This window comes from Agelaius tricolor, unplaced genomic scaffold, assembly GCF_023055355.1.
Source record: "Agelaius tricolor isolate 1412-34295 unplaced genomic scaffold, bAgeTri1.0.p SCAF_57, whole genome shotgun sequence".
NCBI classification, from domain to species: domain Eukaryota; kingdom Metazoa; phylum Chordata; class Aves; order Passeriformes; family Icteridae; genus Agelaius; species Agelaius tricolor.
The window spans coordinates 2,288,512-2,305,677 of record NW_027269317.1 but is presented as its reverse complement, the minus strand read 5'-3'; the positions used below and the strand labels follow the sequence as shown (position 1 = coordinate 2,305,677).

Genomic DNA, 17,166 nt, shown 5'->3' with positions numbered 1-17,166 from the left:
GAATTTCACCCCAAAACTCCCCCAAAATCCAATTTTCCCCCCAAAATCCTCCAATTTCTCCCCACAATCCCCCAAAATTCCCCCTCACAAATCCCCCAAATTTCCCCCAAATTCCAATTTTTCCCCCAAAATCCCCCCCAAAGCCCAAATTCCCCCTCACAAATCCCCAAAATTTCCCCCTAAAATCCCCATTTTTCCACATAAAATCCCCAAATTTTCCCCCATTTTCCCCCATTTTCCCCATTTTTCCCCATTTTCCCCCATTTTTCCCCATTTTTTCCCATTTTTCCCATTTTTCCCATTTCCCAGGGTTTTGACCCCAATTCCAAGGCCAAGTTCCGGCCCCGGCGGCGCCACAAGGGGAGGGACCCCGAGCGCCGCAGGCGGCAGCGGCTGCACGAGGAGCACAGGGTGAGAGTGGGGAGAAATCCGGGGGTTTTGGGCAAATTTTAGTGGGGATTTTGGGGGATTTTTAGGGGGATTTTGGGGGATTTTTAGGGGGATTTTGGAGGATTTTTACTGGGATTTTTTAGGAATTTTTTAGGAATTTTTTTGGATTTTTATTGGAAATTTTGGGGATTTTTTTCAGATTTTTCTCGAATTTTTATTACAAATTTTGGTGATTTTTATTGGAATTTTTGGGGATTTTTTTAGAATTTTTTTTCTATTTTTATTGCAATTTTTTGGGGATTTTTATTGCAATTTTTGGGGATTTTTATTGGAATTTTGGGGGATTTTTTAGGAATTTTTTCAGATTTTTATTGGAAATTTTGGGGGTTTTTATTAGAATTTTTGGGGATTTTTTTAGGAATTTTGGGGGATTTTTTTAAGGATTTTTTTTATTGCAATTTTTGGGGATTTTTAAGGAATTTTTGGGGATTTTTATTGGAATTTTTAGGGATTTTTTAGGAATTTTTGGGGATTTTTTAGGAATTTTTGGAGATTTTTATTGGAATTTTGGGGATTTTCAGGAATTTTTTCGGATTTTTTTTAGGAATTTTTGGGGATTTTTATTAGAATTTTTGGGGATTTTTTTAGAATTTTTTTCGGTTTTTTATTGGAATTTTCAGGGATTTTTTAGGAATTTTTAGGTTTTTTTTTAATTGGAATTTTTGTAGGATTTTTGTAGGATTTTTTGGGGTTCTTTTCAGATTTTTAGTGGAAATTTTGGGGATTTTTTCAGGGATTTTTATAGGATTTTTTAGGATTTTCTTGAATTTTTTGGAGATTTTTATTGGAATTTTTGGGGATTTTTTAAAGATTTTTTTCGGATTTTTTCGGCATTTTTTCGGATTTTTATTGGAATTTTTGGGGATTTTTTGAGGATTTTTATTGGAATTTTGGAGGGTTTATAGGAATTTTTTGGGGATTTTTATTGGAATTTTTGGGCATTTTTATTGAGATTTTTTAGGAATTTTTTCGGATTTTTTATTGGAATTTTTGGAGATTTTTATTGGAATTTTTGGGGATTTTGTAAGAATTTTTTGGGATTTTTTATTGGAAATTCTGGGGATTTTTTTAGGAAAATTTTCAGATTTTTACTGGAATTTTTGGGGATATTTTCAGGAATTTTTATAGGATTTTTTAGGATTTTTTTTTTGAAATTTGGAGATTTTTATTGGAATTTTTTGGGATTTTTTAAGAATTTTTGGGGATTTTTTTTAGGATTTTTTGGGGATTTTTTTCGAATTTTTATTGGAAATTTTGGGGATTTTTTTTGGATTTTTTTTCCTATTTTTATGGGATTTTTGGGGGGATTTTTATTGGAATTTTGGGGATTTTTTAGGAATTTTTGGAGATTTTTATTGGAATTTTTGGGGATTTTTTTTTAGGATTTCTTTTCAGATTTTTACTGGAATTTTGGAGGAATTTTTTAGGGTTTTTTTTCAGATTTTGGAATTTTTTAGGAATTTTTGGGGGATTTTTATTGAAATTTTTGGGGATTTTTTCAGATTTTTTTTTCAGATTTTTATTGGAAATTTTGGGGATTTTTTTAGGAATTTTTTCAGATTTTTACTGGAATTTTTGGGGATTTTTTAGGAAACTTTTCGTATTTTTATTGGAATTTTTGGGGACTTTTTTGGATTTTTTTCAGATTTTTACTGGAAATTTTGAGGATTTTTTCAGGAATTTTTAGGGATTTTATAGGATTTTTTTAGGTTTTTTTAGGAATTTTTGGGGGATTTTTATTGGAATTTTTGGGGATTTTTTTGGGGGGGATTTTTTGCAGATTTTTAATGGAAATTTTAGAGATTTTTTTAGGAATTTTTTCAGATTTTTACTGCAAATTTGGAGGATTTTTAGGGTTTTTTTCAGATTTTTATTGGAATTTTTGGGGTTTTTTTGGAGTTTTTGGGGATTTTTTTTAGGATTTTTTCAGATTTTTACTAGAAATTTTTGGGGATTTTTTTAGGATTTTTTTTTTTTAATTGGAATTTTGGGGGATTTTTTTAGGAATTTTTTGGGGGGGGTTTCAGATTTTTATTGGAAATTTTGGGGATTTTTTTAGGATTTTTTCAGATTTTTACTGGAAATTTTGGGGATTTTTTTAGGAAGTTTTTGGGAAAGTTTTGGAATTTTTATTGGAATTTTTTGAGACCTTTCTGGGAAAATTTCAGGATTTTATTGAGAAGAATTTTTGGGGATTTTTTTGGGTGTTTTTGGGAATTTTATGGGAAGTTTGGGGGATTTTTTTGGACTTTTTTAGGAATTTCTTGGGAACCTCTGGGAAGTTTTTGTGAATTTTTTTGGGGGGGGGGGGAATTTTTGGGACTTTTTTGAGAATTTCTTGGGAATTTTGGGGTCTGGTTTTTGGGAAATTCCTGGGATTTTTGGGAGGGGCTCCCAAATTCTCCATTTTCCCCTCCCCAGGCCCGGATCCGGCAGAGTTTGGAGCAGAAAGAAAAGGAGAAAAACGAGGAAGAACCCCCCAAAAAAAAGAGGAAAAAAGAGGGAAAAACCCCCCAAAAATCCGGGAACAAACTGGGAGAAACCCCCCAAAAATCCGGGAAAAAAATGGGAGAAAACCCCAAAAAAAAGGGGAAAAAATCGGGCGAAAATCCCCAAAAATTGGGAGAAAAAATGGGAGGAAAAACCCCAAAAAATCAGGAAAAAGGGGAAGGAAACGCCCAAAAAATGGGGAAAAAATTGGGGAAAAAAACCCCAAAAAATGGGCAAAAAAAGGGGGAAAAACCCAAACCAAAGAGGAAGGGGCAGAAGGGGGGTCCTGGCCCCAAATTGGGGGGAAAAGCCCCAAAATTGGGGGGATCTGCCCCAAAAAAGGGGGCCCTGGACAGGTTCAAGAAATAAATTTGGGGGGCAGCGATTTGGGGGTGGCTGCGGTTGCCTTTGTCCCCGATTTTGGGGTCCCAAAGTGTCCCCATCCCAAATTTTGGGGTCCTCAAAGTGTCCCCATCCCAAATTTTGGGGTCCTCAACTGTCCCCATCCCAAATTTTGGGGTCTCCAAATGTCCCCTCCCCCCATTTTTGGGGGTCCCATCCCAATCTTGGGGGTCCCCAAAGTGTCCCCATCCCATTTTTGGGGTCCCCAATGTCCCCATCCCAATTTTGGGGTCACATCCCAAATTTTGAGGTCCCCAATGTCCCCTCCCCCAATTTTGGGGGTCCCCAAAGTGTCCCCATCCCAAATTTTGGGGTCCTCTCCCCATTTTTGGGGTCCCCAAAGTGTCCCCATCCAAATTTTGGGGTCCCCTCCCCATTTTTAGGTGTCCCCAATGTCCCCTCCCCCCAATTTTGGGGTCCTGTCCCAAATTTCAGAGGTCCCCAAAGTGTCCCCATCCCATTTTTGGGGTCCCCAAAGTATCCCCATCCCAATTTTGGGGTCACATCCCAAATTTTGAGGTCCCCAAAGTGTCCCCATCCCAATCTTGGGGTCCCCAATGTCCCCATCCCAATTTTGGGGGTCCCCAGTGTCCCCCAGGCGAGGCCACCTCGGTGTCACCAGCACTGGGGACTTTATTGGGGGGGGGGGGGGGGGGGGGGGGGGGGGGGTGGCACTGGGTGACATCGGTGCCACATCCAGGTGACCCCCGGGTGACATCGGTGTCACTGTGCCAGGTCCCGGTGACATCCAGGTGACACTCGTGTCCTTGTGTCACATTCCTGTCACCGCGCCACCTCTGTGTCCTTGTGTCACATCCAGGTGACATCGGTGTCACCGTGCCAGGTCCCGGTGACATCCGGGTGACAGCCGTGTCCCTGAGACAGCTCCGTGTCCCTGTGTCACACCCAGGTGACATCCAGGTGACATCGGTGTCACCGTGCCAGCTCCATGTCCCTGTGTCACTTTCAGGTGACATCCAGGCAATGTCCTTGTGTCACACCCAGGTGACATCGGTGTCACTGTCCCAGCTCCGTGTCACAGCCGTGTCCTTGGGTCACATCCAGGTGACACCCAGGTGACAGCTGTGTCCCCAAGCCACCTCCGTGTCCCTGTGTCACACCCAGGTGACATCGCTGTCACTGTCCCAGCTCCGTGTCACACTCGTGTCCCTGTGTGACATCCAGGTGACGTCCAGGTGCCATCTGTGTCCTCGAGCCAGCTCCATGTCCTTGTGTCACACGCAGGTGACATTGCTGTCACTGTCCCAGCTCTGTGTCCCTGTGTCACACCCAGGTGCCATCCAGGTGCCATCTGCCAGCTCCGTGTCCTTGTGTCACTTCCATTATGTCACACTCTGTGTGCCATCCAGGTGACACCCAGGTGACATCCGTGTCACACCCCGGTGCCAGCTGTGTCACAGTCCCAGCTGTGTCCCTGTGTCACATCCGTGTCACACCCGGGTTCCAGCCGTGTCACACCCGGGTTCCAGCCGTGTCACACCCGGTGCCAGCTGTGGCACAGTCCCAGCTCTGTGTCCCTGTGTCACATCCGTGTCACACTCGGTGCCAGCCGTGTTCCTGTCCCAGCTGTGTCCCTGTGTCACATCCGTGTCACCCCCAGTTCCAGCCGTGTCACATCCGTGTCACCCCCGGGTGCCAGCCGTGTTCCTGTCCCAGCTGTGTCCCTGTGTCACATCCGTGTCACACCCGGGTTCCAGCCGTGTCACACCCGGGTTCCAGCCGTGTCACATCCGTGTCACCCCCGGGTGCCAGCCGTGTTCCTGTCCCAGCTCTGTGTCCCTGTGTCACATCCGTGTCACCCCCGGGTTCCAGCCGTGTCACATCCGTGTCACACCCAGGTGCCAGCTGTGTCACAGTCCCAGCTGTGTTCCTGTGTCACATCCGTGTCACCCCCCGGGTTCCAGCCGTGTCCCCCCCTGTCCCCCCGGGGCCACCAAAGTCCCTTGGCCCCATTGTGGGGGGAGGGGCCCTGTCCCCACGGGGGGCGTGTCCAACCAATGACGTCACTCTCCAATCCGTGATGTCACGCCCATGATGTCACCCCCTGTCCCCATCGGAGGGGGTTCTCCCATTTGTGACGTCACTCCCCTATGACGTCACACCCTCATGACATCACCCACAGCCATTGTCCCCATTGGATGGGGATTCCCCAAACCCATGATGTCACTCCTCGTGACGTCACCGCCCTGTGATGTCACCCCCAGGCACCGCCCCCATTTTGGGGGCCCTTGACACATTCGGGGCAGGGGTGTGTGGGGGTGTGTCCCCAATTGATGACGTAATTCCCCATGACATCACAACCCTGTGACATCATCTCTGCTGTGTCCCCACGGGAGGGGAGGGGTCCCTTCTCATTACGTCACTCCCCATGACGTCACATCCAACCACAGCCTCCATGGGCAGAGGAAAGAGGATTGGGGGGTGGGGGGGTGACCCACTCATGACGTCACTCCCCATGACGTCACTCCCCCAGGACATCGAGTGTCCGCCACGGCGGTGGGGGAGGAGGGGATTCCCCCACTTACGACGTCACTCCCCATGACGTCAATGTCCCCACATGGGTAGATGGAGGAGGGGGTGGGTTCCCCCCTCCCAATGACGTCACCCCCGTACCTGCCGTCACTCCGGCTCCGCCCCCCAGAGCCCCTCCCCCAGGGCCATGGCCCGGCACCGCAGGAGCCCCAGCAGGGCCCAGAGGCCGCCGCAGTCCCGGGAGGCGCCGGGGATTCGCGCCCAGAGTTCGCGGAGCTCCGCGGGCCCCAGGCGGTGGGCGCTGAACAGGGCCCGGCCCAGGCAGCAGCGCTCGGGCGGGAGCCGCGCCGAGCCCCCGAACCGCGCCGAGTGCCGGACCGCGACCCCCGCCCGGCCCGCCGAGACCCCCCACCCACACATCCTCGGGCAGCGCCAGCGGCACCCGCGCCCCCCGCCGCCAGCACCCCGCCCCCGCCGCCTGTCGCGACAGCACGTAGGCCGTGCCGCTGCAGTAGGGCGGGTATCGCGACATCGGGTACAGCGCCCTCGGCACGTGGTGGCGGCTCCGCGGGTCGCGATTGGGCGCCACTCTCCAATGGACGCGGCCCAGGTAGAGCCGGGCCGGCGCGTCCCGCCACGTCGCCAGGTATGTCGCGACAGCGGGCACGTTGACGAACACGTCGTCGTCGGCTTTGAGCAGGAAGGGCGCGGCCGCGCAGCAGGCGCGGGCCCAGCGCAGCAGCAGCTGCGTCTTGCGGGTCAGGTTGGCGTAGCTGTCCTGGAAGTCGCCCTGCAGGATGTCGCCGTGCTGTCGCGACTCCGCCAGCAGCTCCCGCTGCGTTTGGGGCTCCCGGGGGGGTCCCCAACACGAACACGGTGCGGGCGGGGGGGAGCCCCCGAGGGTTCCCCCGGCCAGGGTCCGCCCCAGGTGTCGCGCACGGCGAGGCGGCGCTGCAGGTGCGGGGCCGCGCTGGGCACCAGCACCAGCAGGAACGGGGCGGGGGCCGAGCACGGCGGCGGCGACAGCAGCACCTTGGGGGGGCGCGGGGACCCCCGGGGGACATCGCCCGAGCCCCCCGAGAGGAGACCCAGGCAGCCGGGGGGGGACGGGGGAGCCCCGGTTCCCACACCGGGACCCCCAATTCCAACCCCGGGACCCCCAATCGCATCCCCGGGACCCCAAGTTCCACCCCAGGGACCCCCATTCGTGACCCTCGAGCTCCCATTGAGGACCCCCGAGCCCCATTTCCCACCGCCCACGCCCTCATTCGGGACCCCCCGCGCCCTCCCCATTCACAAACCCCGCCCCGTTCCCACGCCCCCCACTCACAAACCCCGCGCCCCCATCCACAAACCCCGCCCCGTTCCCACGCCCTCCATTCACAAACCCCGCCCCGTTCGCACGCTCCCCATTCACAAACCCACCACCCCAATTCCCATCCCCCGCCTCCCCCGCCCCCCCCACGCCCATGCCCCACTCCCCCCAATCCTCCCCGTCCCCCCAGGCCCCCCGCGCCTCCCCCCAGGCCGCCAGGGCCGCCGCCAGCAGCTCCTCGCCCCGGCCGCTGCCCAGCAGCGCCAGCACCGCCAGCCCCAGCGCCGCCAGCGCCGCCGTGCCCGCCCTCCGCCGCCATCGCCGCCGCCTCGGGCCCATCCCGGAGCCCTCCCCGCCTTCCTCTCACCTCCGGCGGCCCCAAAAACCCCAAAATTCCCCCCAAAATCCCTCCTGGGGGGAAGGGCGCGGGGCGGCGCTCGGGCTGCGGCCGTTGCCTGGGAGGGGGCGTGGCCTGGGCTGAGGGGTGATGTCCAAATATGGACAAATAGGCGGGGTTGGGGCAGAGGGGCGTGGTTTCCGGGTGTGTGGCGCATGCGCAGAGCGGAAGGGGCGTGGCCAGGGGCGTTAAAGCCGCGCGCGGAGCCGAGGGTGAAAACCGGGGGGGGGGGGGGGGGGGGAGGGGAAATTTGGGGGATTTTGGGTCTTTTGGGGGGATTTTGGGGGGATTTGGGGGTCCGGAAGGGGTTTCAGGGTCGGGCAGAGAATTTGGGGGGGGTCCTGGAAGGGTTTTGGGGGGTCACGAAGAGACCTGGGGGAGCACGAGGGAATTTGGGGGTCCTAGGTGGGTTTTGGGGGGGTCCTGGGGGAATCTGGGGTTCCGAGAGGATTTTTGGGGATCCCGAGAGGATTTTGGGGCGGTCCTGGGGGTGTTTGGAGGGACGTGGGTTGGATTTTTGGGGGGAGGAGTTTTGGATTTTTTGGGGGGTCCCTGAGGGGTCAGGGGGGATTTGGGGGTTCGGGGGGTGACCCCAAAATTCCCCCCCCAAAAAAAGCCCCCCCCTCCATGGCGGAGCCGCTGCAGAAAAAGCTCCAAGGGGAGCTGGAGAAATATCAGCAGTTACAGAAAGGTGAGACCCCGAAAAAAAACCCAAAAATCCCCCCAAAATTCCCCCCGGGAACCCCAAAATCTTCCTGGGACACCCAAATTCTCTCATCCCTAAAAATCTCCCTGACATTCCTTCAAATCCCCCCCCAAAAAAAAAAACCCTTGGAATGCTCCAGGAGCCCCCAAAATCCCCTTGGGATCCCCAAAATCCCCTCAAGACCCCCAAAACCCCCTGGGACCCCCAAAACCTCCTCCAAAATCGTCTGGACCCCCCCAAAACCTTCCCAAAAATCTCCTGGGACCCCCAGAAATCCTTCAGACCCCCCAAAATCCCCTCAAGACCCCCCAAAACCCCCTGGGACCCCCAAAAATCCTCCAGAGCCCCCCAAGATCCCTCCTCAAAACCTCTGGGACCCCAAAGACCCCCTGGGACCCCCAAAAATCCTTCAGGTCCTCCAAAATCCCCCCTCAAAACCCCCTGGGACCCCTCCACAATCTCCAGAGCCCCCCAAAATCCCCTCAAGACCCCCCCCAAAACCCCCAAAAATCTTTCAGACACCCCCAAAGTGCCCCAAAACCCCCTCAGATCCCCAAAACCTCCCCAGAAATCTCCTGGGACTCACAAAAATCCTCCAGGACGCCCCCAAAAATCCCCCAACCTCCCTGAAAACCCCCTGGGACCCCCAAAACCTCCCAAAAAATCTCCTGGGACTCCCAAAAATCCTCCAGAGCCCCAAAATCCCCTCAAGACCCTCCCAAAACCCCCTGGGACCACCAAAAATCCTTCAGACACCCCCAAAAGGCCTCCTCAAAACCCCAAAACCTCCCCAAAAAACCTCCTGGGACCCCCAAAAATCCTCCAGACACCCCCAAAAATCCCCCAACCTCCCTGAAAACCCCCAAAACCTCCCCCAAAACCTCCCCCAAAATCTCCTGGGATGCCCCAAAAATCCTTCAGACACCCCCAAAAGGCCTCCTCAAAACCTCCCCAAAAACCTCCTGGGACCCCCACCAAAAATGCTCCAGAGCCCCAAAATCCCCTCAAAACCCCCTCCAACCCCTCCAGATCCCCCCATTATTTCAGGGGGGTCCCTGGGGATTTTTGGGGCCCCCCTGAGCCCCGGTTTTGGGGTCCCCCCCCCCAGAGCTGGGCCGGGCGGTGGCGGCGCGGCAGAAACTGGAGACGCAGCTGACGGAGAACAACATCGTGCAGGAGGTGGGTGGGGAGCACCCAGAACCCCAAAAGAACCCCAAAAACGGCATGGAAATAACCCAAAAAATGCCCCAAAAAATAACCTGAGAATGTCTCAAAAATAGCCCGAAAAGTGCCCCGGAAATAATCTGAAAATACCCTAAAAATGCCCCCAAAAATGCCCCAAAATAACCTAAAAATACCCCAAAGCTGCCCCAAAAATACCCCAAAACTGCTCCAAAAATAACCAAAAAAATACCCCAAAACTGCCCTGAAACTACCCCAAAAATAACCAAAAAATACCCCAAAGCTACCCTGAAACTACCCCAAAAATAACCAAAAAATACCCCAAAACTGCCCTGAAACTACCCCAAAAATAACCTAAAAATACCGCAAAACTGCCCTCAAAATAACCTAAAAATACCCCAAAACTACCCTCAAAACTGCCTCAACAATACCCCAAAACTGCTCCAAAAATAACCAAAAAAATACCCCAAAACTACCCCAAAAATAACCTAAAAATACCCCAAAACTGCTGCAAAACTGCCCCAAAAATACCCCCAAACTGCTCCAAAACTGCCCCAAAATAAGCTAAAAATGCCCCAAAACTGCCCCCAAAAATGGCCCCAAAATAAGCTAAAAACACCCCAAAACTGCCCCCAAAAAATGCCCCAAAATAACCTAAAAATACCCCAAACTGCCATGAAACTACTCCAAAAATAACCTAAAAATACCCCAAAGCTGCCCTCAAAACTGCCCCAACAACACCCCAAAACTGCTCCAAAAATGCCCCAAAAAATACCCCAAAACTGCTCCAAAACTACCCCAAAAATAACCTAAAAATACCCCAAAACTTCCCCCAAAAATGCCCCAAAATAATCTAAAAATACCCCAAAACTGCCCTGAAACTACCCCAAAAATAACCTGAAAATACCCCAAAACTGCTCCAAAACTGCCCTAAAATAACCTAAAAATACCCCAAAGCTGTCCCAAAAATAATCCAAAAACTGTCCTAAAATAACCTAAATATATCTCAAAATAACCCAAAAATGGCCCCAGAAATAACCTAAAAATACCCCGAAATAAAACCAAAACTGTCCCCAAAATAACCTAAAAACACCCCAAAACTGCCTCAAAAGTAACCCAAAAAATACCCCCAAAATAAGCTAAAAATACCTCAAAAATATCTCCAAAATAACCTAAAAATACCCCAAAAACTGCTCCAAAAATGCACAAAAAATAACCTAAAACTGCCACAAAAATACCCTAAAAACATTCTCAAAAATAACCTAAAAACTGCCCCCAAAATGCCCCAAAATACCTGAAAAATCACCTAAAAATACCCCAAAGCTGTACCAAAAATAATCCAAAAACTGTCCCAAAAATAACCTAAAAATACACCAAAACTCACCCAAAAATACTCCAGAAACTGCTCCAAAAATCCCTCAAAAATAACCCAAAATTGCCTCAAAAATTCCCAAAAAATACCCCAAAAACTGCTCCAAAAATAACCTAAAACTGCCACAAAAATGCCCCAAAAACATTCTCAAAAATAATCTAAAAACTGCCCCAAAAGTACAACAAAAATACCCCAAAACTGCCTCAAAAATTACCTAAAAATCTCTCAAAACCCCCCAAAAATTGCCTCCAAAATTCCCCCAAAATACCCCAAAACTGTCCCAAAAATAACCTAAAAATACCCCAAAATTGCCCCAAACCAGCATCAAAAATATCCCAAAAACTGCACCAAAAAAACCCCACAAAACCTGTCCCAAAACTGAGCAAAATTACCCCAAAAACTGCCCCAAAAATAACCTAAAATAACCCAAAAATCTCCCAAAATTGCCCCAAAAATTAAAAGAAAACCAAAACCCAAAAACTGCCCCAAAAATACCCCAAAACTGCCCCAAAAATACCCCAAAACTTCCCAAATCCCTTTTCCCCCAATTCCCCATTTTTCCCCCAAAAAATCCCCATTTCCTCCCCCAAAACCCCATTTTTATCCCTTTTTCCCCCCAAAAATTCCCCTTTTCCCCCCCAACCTCATTTTTATCCCTTTTTTCCCCAGAAATTCCCATTTTCCCAAAAAAAATTCACTTTTTCCCCCTAAAATTGCACATTTTCCCCAAAATATCCTCTTTTTTTTCCCCAAAATCCCCATTTCCCCCCCAAAAAATCCCTATTTCCCCCCACCAAAAACACCCTTTTTTTTCTCCCAAAAATCCCCCTTTTTCCCCCAAAAAAATCCCCATTTTTATCCCATTTTACCCATTAAAAATCCCCATTTTCCCCAATTTTCCTCTGAAAAATCCCATTTTTCCTCAAAAAATCCCCTTTTTCCATCCCATTTTCCCCCAAAAAAACCTCAATTACCCCCCCCCAAAAAATCCTTTTTTTCTCCCAAAAATCCCCTTTTTCCCCCTAAAAATCCTCATTTCCCCCCCACAAAAAATCTCCTTTTTTCCACAAAAAAAATCCAATTTTTCCCCCCAAAAATCCCGATTTTTTTCTTGAATTCCCCATTTTTTCCCCATTTTCCCCCCCAAAACCCCAATTTTCCCCCCCTTTTTTCCCCCAGGCCCCATTTTTACCAAAATTTGGATTTTTCACCCCAATTCTCAGGAGCTGAACCTGCTGGATGAGTCCAACACCATTTTTAAGCTTTTGGGCCCCGTTTTGGTCAAGCAGGATCTGGAGGAGGCCAAAAGCACCGTGGGGAAACGGCTGGAGTACATCACAGGGGAGATGTGGGTCTGCTTTGGGGTGAAAAACGGCGATTTTGGGCAAAAATGGGGGAAAAATTGGGAAAAAATTGAAAAAAATTGGGAAAAATGGAAAAAAAATGAGGAGAAATGGGGGGAAAATGGGGGAAAAATAAGGGATAAATGGGGGGAATGGGGAAAATGGCTGGAGTACATCACAGGGGAGATGTGGGTCTGCTTTGGGGTGAAAAATGGGGATTTTGGGCAAAAATGGGGAAAAATGGGGAAAAATTGAGAAAAAAATGGGGGAAAATGGGGAGAAATGGGGGGAAAATGGGGGAAAAATAAGGGATAAAATGAGGAAAATGGCTGGAGTACATCACAGGGGAGATGTGGGTCTGCTTTGGGGGGAAAAACGGGATTTTGGGCAAAAATGGGGAAAAAAAGGGGAAAAATTGAAAAAAATTGGGAAAAATGGAAAAAAAATGGGGAGAAACGGGGGGGAAATGGGTAAAAAATAAGGGATAAAGGGGGGAAAATGAGGAAAATGGCTGGAGTACTTCACAGGGGAGATGTGGGTCTGCTTTGGGGGGAAAAACGGGGATTTTGGGCAAAAATGGGGAAAAAAAGGGGAAAAATTGAAAAAAATTGGGAAAAATGGAAAAAAAATGGGGAGAAACGGGGGGAAATGGGGGAAAAATAAGGGAATAAGGGGGGAAAATGAGGAAAATGGCTGGAGTACTTCACAGGGGAGATGTGGGTCTGCTTTGGGGTGAAAAACGGGGATTTTGGGAAAAAATGGGGAAAAAAAGGGAAAAATTGAGAAAAAAATGGGGAAAAATGGGGGAAAATGGGGAGAAATGGGGGGAAAATGGGGGAAAAATAAGGGATAAAATGGGGAAAATGGTTGGAGTTCATCACAGGGGAGATGTGGGTCTGCTTTGGGGTGAAAAATGGGGATTTTGGGCAAAAATGGGGAAAAATGGGGAAAAATTGGGAAAAATGGAAAAAATGGGGAGAAACGGGGGGAAAATGGGGAAAAAATAAGGGATAATGAGGAAAATGGCTGGAGTACATCAGAGGAGAAATTTAGGTCTGGTTTGGGGGGAAAAACGGGGATTTTGGGCAAAAATGGGGAAAAAAAGGGAAAAATTGAGAAAAAAATGGGGAAAAAATTGAGAAAATTGAACAAATGGGAAAAATGGGGGGAAATGGGAAAAATGGATGGAGTACAACATTGAAGAGATGTGGGTTTGGTTTGGGGTGAAAAACGGGGATTTTGGGGTGAAAAATGGGGAAAAATTGGGAAAAATAGAGAAAAATTGGGAAAAATGGAAAAAAAATTGGGAGAAACGGGGGGAAAATGGGGAAAAAATAAGGGATAATGAGGAAAATGGCTGGAGTACATCACAGGGGAGATGTGGGTCTGGTTTGGGGGGAAAAACGGGGATTTTGGGCAAAAATGGGGAAAAAAAGGGGAAAAATTGAGAAAAAATGGGAAAAATGGGGGAAAATGGGGAGAAATGGGGGGAAAATGGGGAAAAAATAAGGGATAAAATGGGGGAAAATGAGGGAAATGGCTGGAGTACATCACAGGGGAGATGTGGGTCTGCTTTGGGGTGAAAAACGGGGATTTTGGGAAAAAATGGGGAAAAAAAGGGGAAAAATTGGGAAAAATGGAAAAAAATGGGGAGAAACGGGGGGAAAATGGGGGAAAAATAAGGGATAAATTGGGGAAAATGAGGAAAATGGCTGGAGTACATCACAGGGGAGATGTGGGTCTGCTTTGGGGTGAAAAACGTGGATTTTGGGCAAAAATGGGAAAAAATGGGGAAAAAATGGAGAAAATTGGGAAAAATGGAAAAAATTGGGAGAAACGGGGGGAAAATGGGTAAAAAAATAAGGGAATAAGGGGGGGAAATGAGGAAAATGGTTGGAGTACATCAGAGGAGAAATTTAGGTCTGGTTTGGGGGGAAAACCGGGGATTTTGGGCAAAAATGGGGGAAAAATGGGGAAAAATGGAGAAAAATGTGGGAAAATTGAGAAAAAATGGGGGAAAATGGGTAAAAAATAAGGGATAAATGGGGGGAAATGAGGAAAATGGCTGGAGTACATCACAGGGGAGATGTGGGTCTGCTTTGGGGGAAAAACGGGGATTTTGGGCAAAAAGGGGGAAAAAATTGAGAAAATTGGGAAAAAAATTGGGAAAAAATTGAGAAAATTGAACAAAAAAGGGGAAAATGGGGGGAAATGGGAAAAATGGATGGAGTACAACATTGAAGAGATGTGGGTTTGGTTTGGGGTGAAAAACGGCGATTTTGGGGTGAAAAATGGGGAAAAAAGGGGGGAAATTGGGAAAAATGGAGAAAAATGTGGGAAAATGGAGAAAAAAATGGGGGAAAATGGGGAAAAAATAAGGGATAAAGGGGGGAAAATGAGGAAAATGGCTGGAGTACATCACAGGGGAGATGTGGGTCTGCTTTGGGGGGAAAAACGGCGATTTTGGGCAAAAATGGGGAAAAAGGGGGAAAAAATGGAGAAAATTGGGAAAAATGGAAAAAAATGGGGAGGAACGGGGGGAAAATGGGGAAAAAATAAGGGATAAAGGGGGGAAAATGAGGAAAATGGTTGGAGTGCATCACAGGGGAGATGTGGGTCTGCTTTGGGGTGAAAAACTGGGATTTTGGGCAAAAATGGGGAAAAAATTGAGAAAATTGGGAAAAATGGAGAAAAAAATGGAAAAAAAATGGGGGAAAAATTGAGAAAATTGAACAAAAAAGGGGAAAAATGGGGGGAAATGGGAAAAATGGATGGAGTACGACATTGAAGAGATGTGGGTTTGGTTTGGGGTGAAAAACAGTGATTTTGGGCAAAAATGGGGAAAAAAGGGGAAAAAATTGAAAAAAATGGGGAAAATGTGGAAAATATGGGGGAAACTGAGAAAAAAAAAGAGGGATAAGGGGAGGGAAATGGGGAAAGTGGCTGGAGTAGATCACAGGGGAGATGTGGGTCTGCTTTGGGGTGAAAAACTGGGATTTTGGGCAAAAATGGGGAAAAAATTGAGAAAATTGGGAAAAATGAGAAAAAATGAGGGAGAAATGAGGGGAAATGGGAAAAATGGATGCAGTACAACATTGAAGAGATGTGGGTTTGGTTTGGGGTGAAAAACGGCGATTTTGGACAAAAATAGGGAAAAAATGGGAAAAAATTGATACAAATTGAAAAAATGGGGAAAATGTGAAAAATGGGGGAAATTGAGAAAAAAAAGAGGGATAAAGGGGGGGAAAATGGCTGGAGTACATCACGGGGGGATATGGGTTTGGTTTGGGGTGAAAAACGGCGATTTGGGGCAAAAATGGGGTGAGAATGGGAAAAATGGGGAAAATTTGGGGGGGAAATGGGAAAAAGGTGGAACAAAATGCGGAAAATTCTCATTTTCCTCCCCTAGATTCCCATTTTCCCCCCCAAAATCCTCATTTTCCCCCCCAAATTTCTCCCCCCTAAAACTCCCATTTTTTTCCCCCCAAAACCCCGGGGTGTTTTTTGTCCAAAATCCCCGTTTTTCACCCCAAAATTCCCATTTTTGCCCCCTCAGGAAGCGCTACGAGCAGCAGATGCAGGAGCTGGAGCGGCGCTCGGAGCAGCAGCGGGAGCTCCTGGGGCGCCTCCAGCAGGAGCTCCAGGCCAAGCCCTGAACACCCCAAAAAATTTGGGGGATCCCCCAAAAAAATTTTGGGAACCCCCCAAAAAAATCTTGGACCACCCCCTTTCCCCCCAGTTCCAAAAATCCCAATTAAATTCCAGAAAAAATGCCCCAAAATCAGGATTTTTAGTCGTATATTGACATTGAATTCCCGAATTTTGGGGGAGTTTGGTGGGTCCTGAGCACCCCAAAAATTTTGGGGACCCCCCCAAAATCTCAGACCTCCCCCTGACACCCCCAGACCCCAAAAATCCCCCCTGGAATTGCTCCTAAATCCCCCAAAATCGGGGAATTTTGAGCGCTGGGGGCGTGACCACAGCCTTGGGGGCGTGGCCAAATCCCTAAATGGAAATTCGGGGTGTGGGGGCGTGGCCGAGGATTCTGAGGGGAATTTTGGAAATTTTGGGATCTGGGGTTGAGGCTGGAGCGCCTGAAGGGAATTTAGGGGTGATTTGGGGGGATTTTGGGGTGATTTGGGGCGATTTTGGGGTGATTTGGGGCGACTTTGGGAGGATCTCGGGTGGGGGCGTGGCCAGATGCCCCTGAGGGGGAGGAATTTGGGTTTCTTTGAAGGTTTGACCCCGGATTTTTGGGGTTCCTGAGGGGAATTTTGGGGTGTGGGGCATGGCCGAAGCCACTGAGGGGAATTTTGGGGCGGTTTTTGGGGGGTTTGGGGCGGTTTTTTAGGTTTTGGGGCGGAGGTTTTTTTGTTGGGGGCGTGGCCAGATCCCTGTGGGCGTGGTCAGCGCCCGTGAGGGGGAAATTTGGGGGATATTTGAGGGTTTGGTCCCGGATTTTTGGGGTGCCTGAGGAGAATTTTGGGGTTTGAGATGAGGCCGAAGCCGCTGAGAGGAATTTTGGGGCGGTTTTGGGGGTTTTGGGGTGGATTTTTTGTTGGGGGCGTGGCCAGAGCCCATGTGGGGGAAATTTGGGGGATATTTGAGGGTTTGGACCCGAATTTTTGGGGTACCTGAGGAGAATTTTGGGGTTTGAGGTGAGGCCGAAGCCGCTGAGAGAATTTTGGGGCGATTTCAGGCGATTTTGGGGCGATTTTGGAGTGGGTTTTGGGCAGTGGGCGTGGCCAGCGCCCCTGAGGGGGAGGAATTTGGGGTTTCTTTGAGGGTTTGGCCCCGGATTTTTGGGTGTCTGAGGGGAATTTTGGGGTGTGGGGCATGGCCGAAGCCACTGAGGGGAATTTTGGGGCGGTTTTTGGGGGGTTTGGGGCGGTTTTTTAGGTTTTGGGGCGGAGTTTTTTGGGGGGGCGTGGCCAGATCTCTGTGGGCGTGGTCAGCGCCCCTGAGGGGGAAATTTGGGGGGATATTTGAGGGTTTGGACCCGAATTTTTGGGGTAC

The 17,166-nt window shown here is 48.9% G+C and overlaps 2 protein-coding genes and 2 long non-coding RNA genes across 13 annotated transcripts; all 4 read left to right on the top strand.

Moving 5' to 3' along the window:
- Nucleotides 1-219: 219 nt before the first annotated feature.
- LOC139604983 (uncharacterized) lies at nt 220-3,325 on the top strand. Its single transcript, XR_011684185.1, has 2 exons — nt 220-411; nt 2,872-3,325. It is a non-coding gene; the product is annotated as an uncharacterized lncRNA (long non-coding RNA).
- Nucleotides 3,326-4,129: 804 nt separating this feature from the next.
- Nucleotides 4,130-5,806, top strand: LOC139604982 (uncharacterized). 9 transcript variants are annotated; one of them, XR_011684182.1, is made up of 4 exons: nt 4,130-4,312; nt 4,348-4,825; nt 4,871-4,931; nt 5,020-5,806. It is a non-coding gene; the product is annotated as an uncharacterized lncRNA (long non-coding RNA). The 9 variants fall into 9 exon arrangements; XR_011684184.1 differs by having other exon boundaries at nt 4,871-4,984; nt 5,133-5,806; XR_011684180.1 differs by having other exon boundaries at nt 4,871-5,012; nt 5,061-5,806.
- A 186-nt stretch (nt 5,807-5,992) lies between these two features.
- LOC139604967 (sterile alpha motif domain-containing protein 1-like) lies at nt 5,993-7,638 on the top strand. The gene is made up of 2 exons (XM_071456317.1): nt 5,993-6,481; nt 7,341-7,638. Exons 1-2 carry the CDS (start codon nt 6,023-6,025, stop codon nt 7,629-7,631), a joined length of 750 nt encoding a protein of 249 aa, XP_071312418.1. The 5' UTR covers nt 5,993-6,022; the 3' UTR covers nt 7,632-7,638.
- Nucleotides 7,639-7,699: 61 nt separating this feature from the next.
- Nucleotides 7,700-15,931, top strand: PFDN6 (prefoldin subunit 6). 2 transcript variants are annotated; one of them, XM_071456322.1, is made up of 6 exons: nt 7,700-7,759; nt 8,164-8,238; nt 9,362-9,432; nt 12,031-12,155; nt 15,707-15,819; nt 15,863-15,931. In XM_071456322.1, exons 2-5 carry the CDS (start codon nt 8,175-8,177, stop codon nt 15,804-15,806), a joined length of 360 nt encoding a protein of 119 aa, XP_071312423.1. In that variant the 5' UTR covers nt 7,700-7,759; nt 8,164-8,174; the 3' UTR covers nt 15,807-15,819; nt 15,863-15,931. The 2 variants fall into 2 exon arrangements, with proteins under 2 accessions (XP_071312423.1, XP_071312422.1); XM_071456321.1 differs by having other exon boundaries at nt 15,707-15,931.
- The last annotated feature ends 1,235 nt before the right edge of the window (nt 15,932-17,166 follow it).

Excerpts from the sequence above, each read along its gene's own strand:
- PFDN6 (XM_071456322.1), top strand. The coding sequence starts at position 8,175 with ATGGCGGAGCCGCTGCAGAAAAAGCTCCAAGGGGAGCTGGAGAAATAT. Across the intron at positions 8,239-9,361 it reads ATATCAGCAGTTACAGAAAG|AGCTGGGCCGGGCGGTGGCG; the intron begins GTGAGACCCCGA and ends CCCCCCCCCCAG. Across the intron at positions 12,156-15,706 it reads GAGTACATCACAGGGGAGAT|GAAGCGCTACGAGCAGCAGA; the intron begins GTGGGTCTGCTT and ends TTGCCCCCTCAG.
- LOC139604967 (XM_071456317.1), top strand. The coding sequence starts at position 6,023 with ATGGCCCGGCACCGCAGGAGCCCCAGCAGGGCCCAGAGGCCGCCGCAG. Across the intron at positions 6,482-7,340 it reads GCGTCCCGCCACGTCGCCAG|GCCCCCCGCGCCTCCCCCCA; the intron begins GTATGTCGCGAC and ends CCGTCCCCCCAG.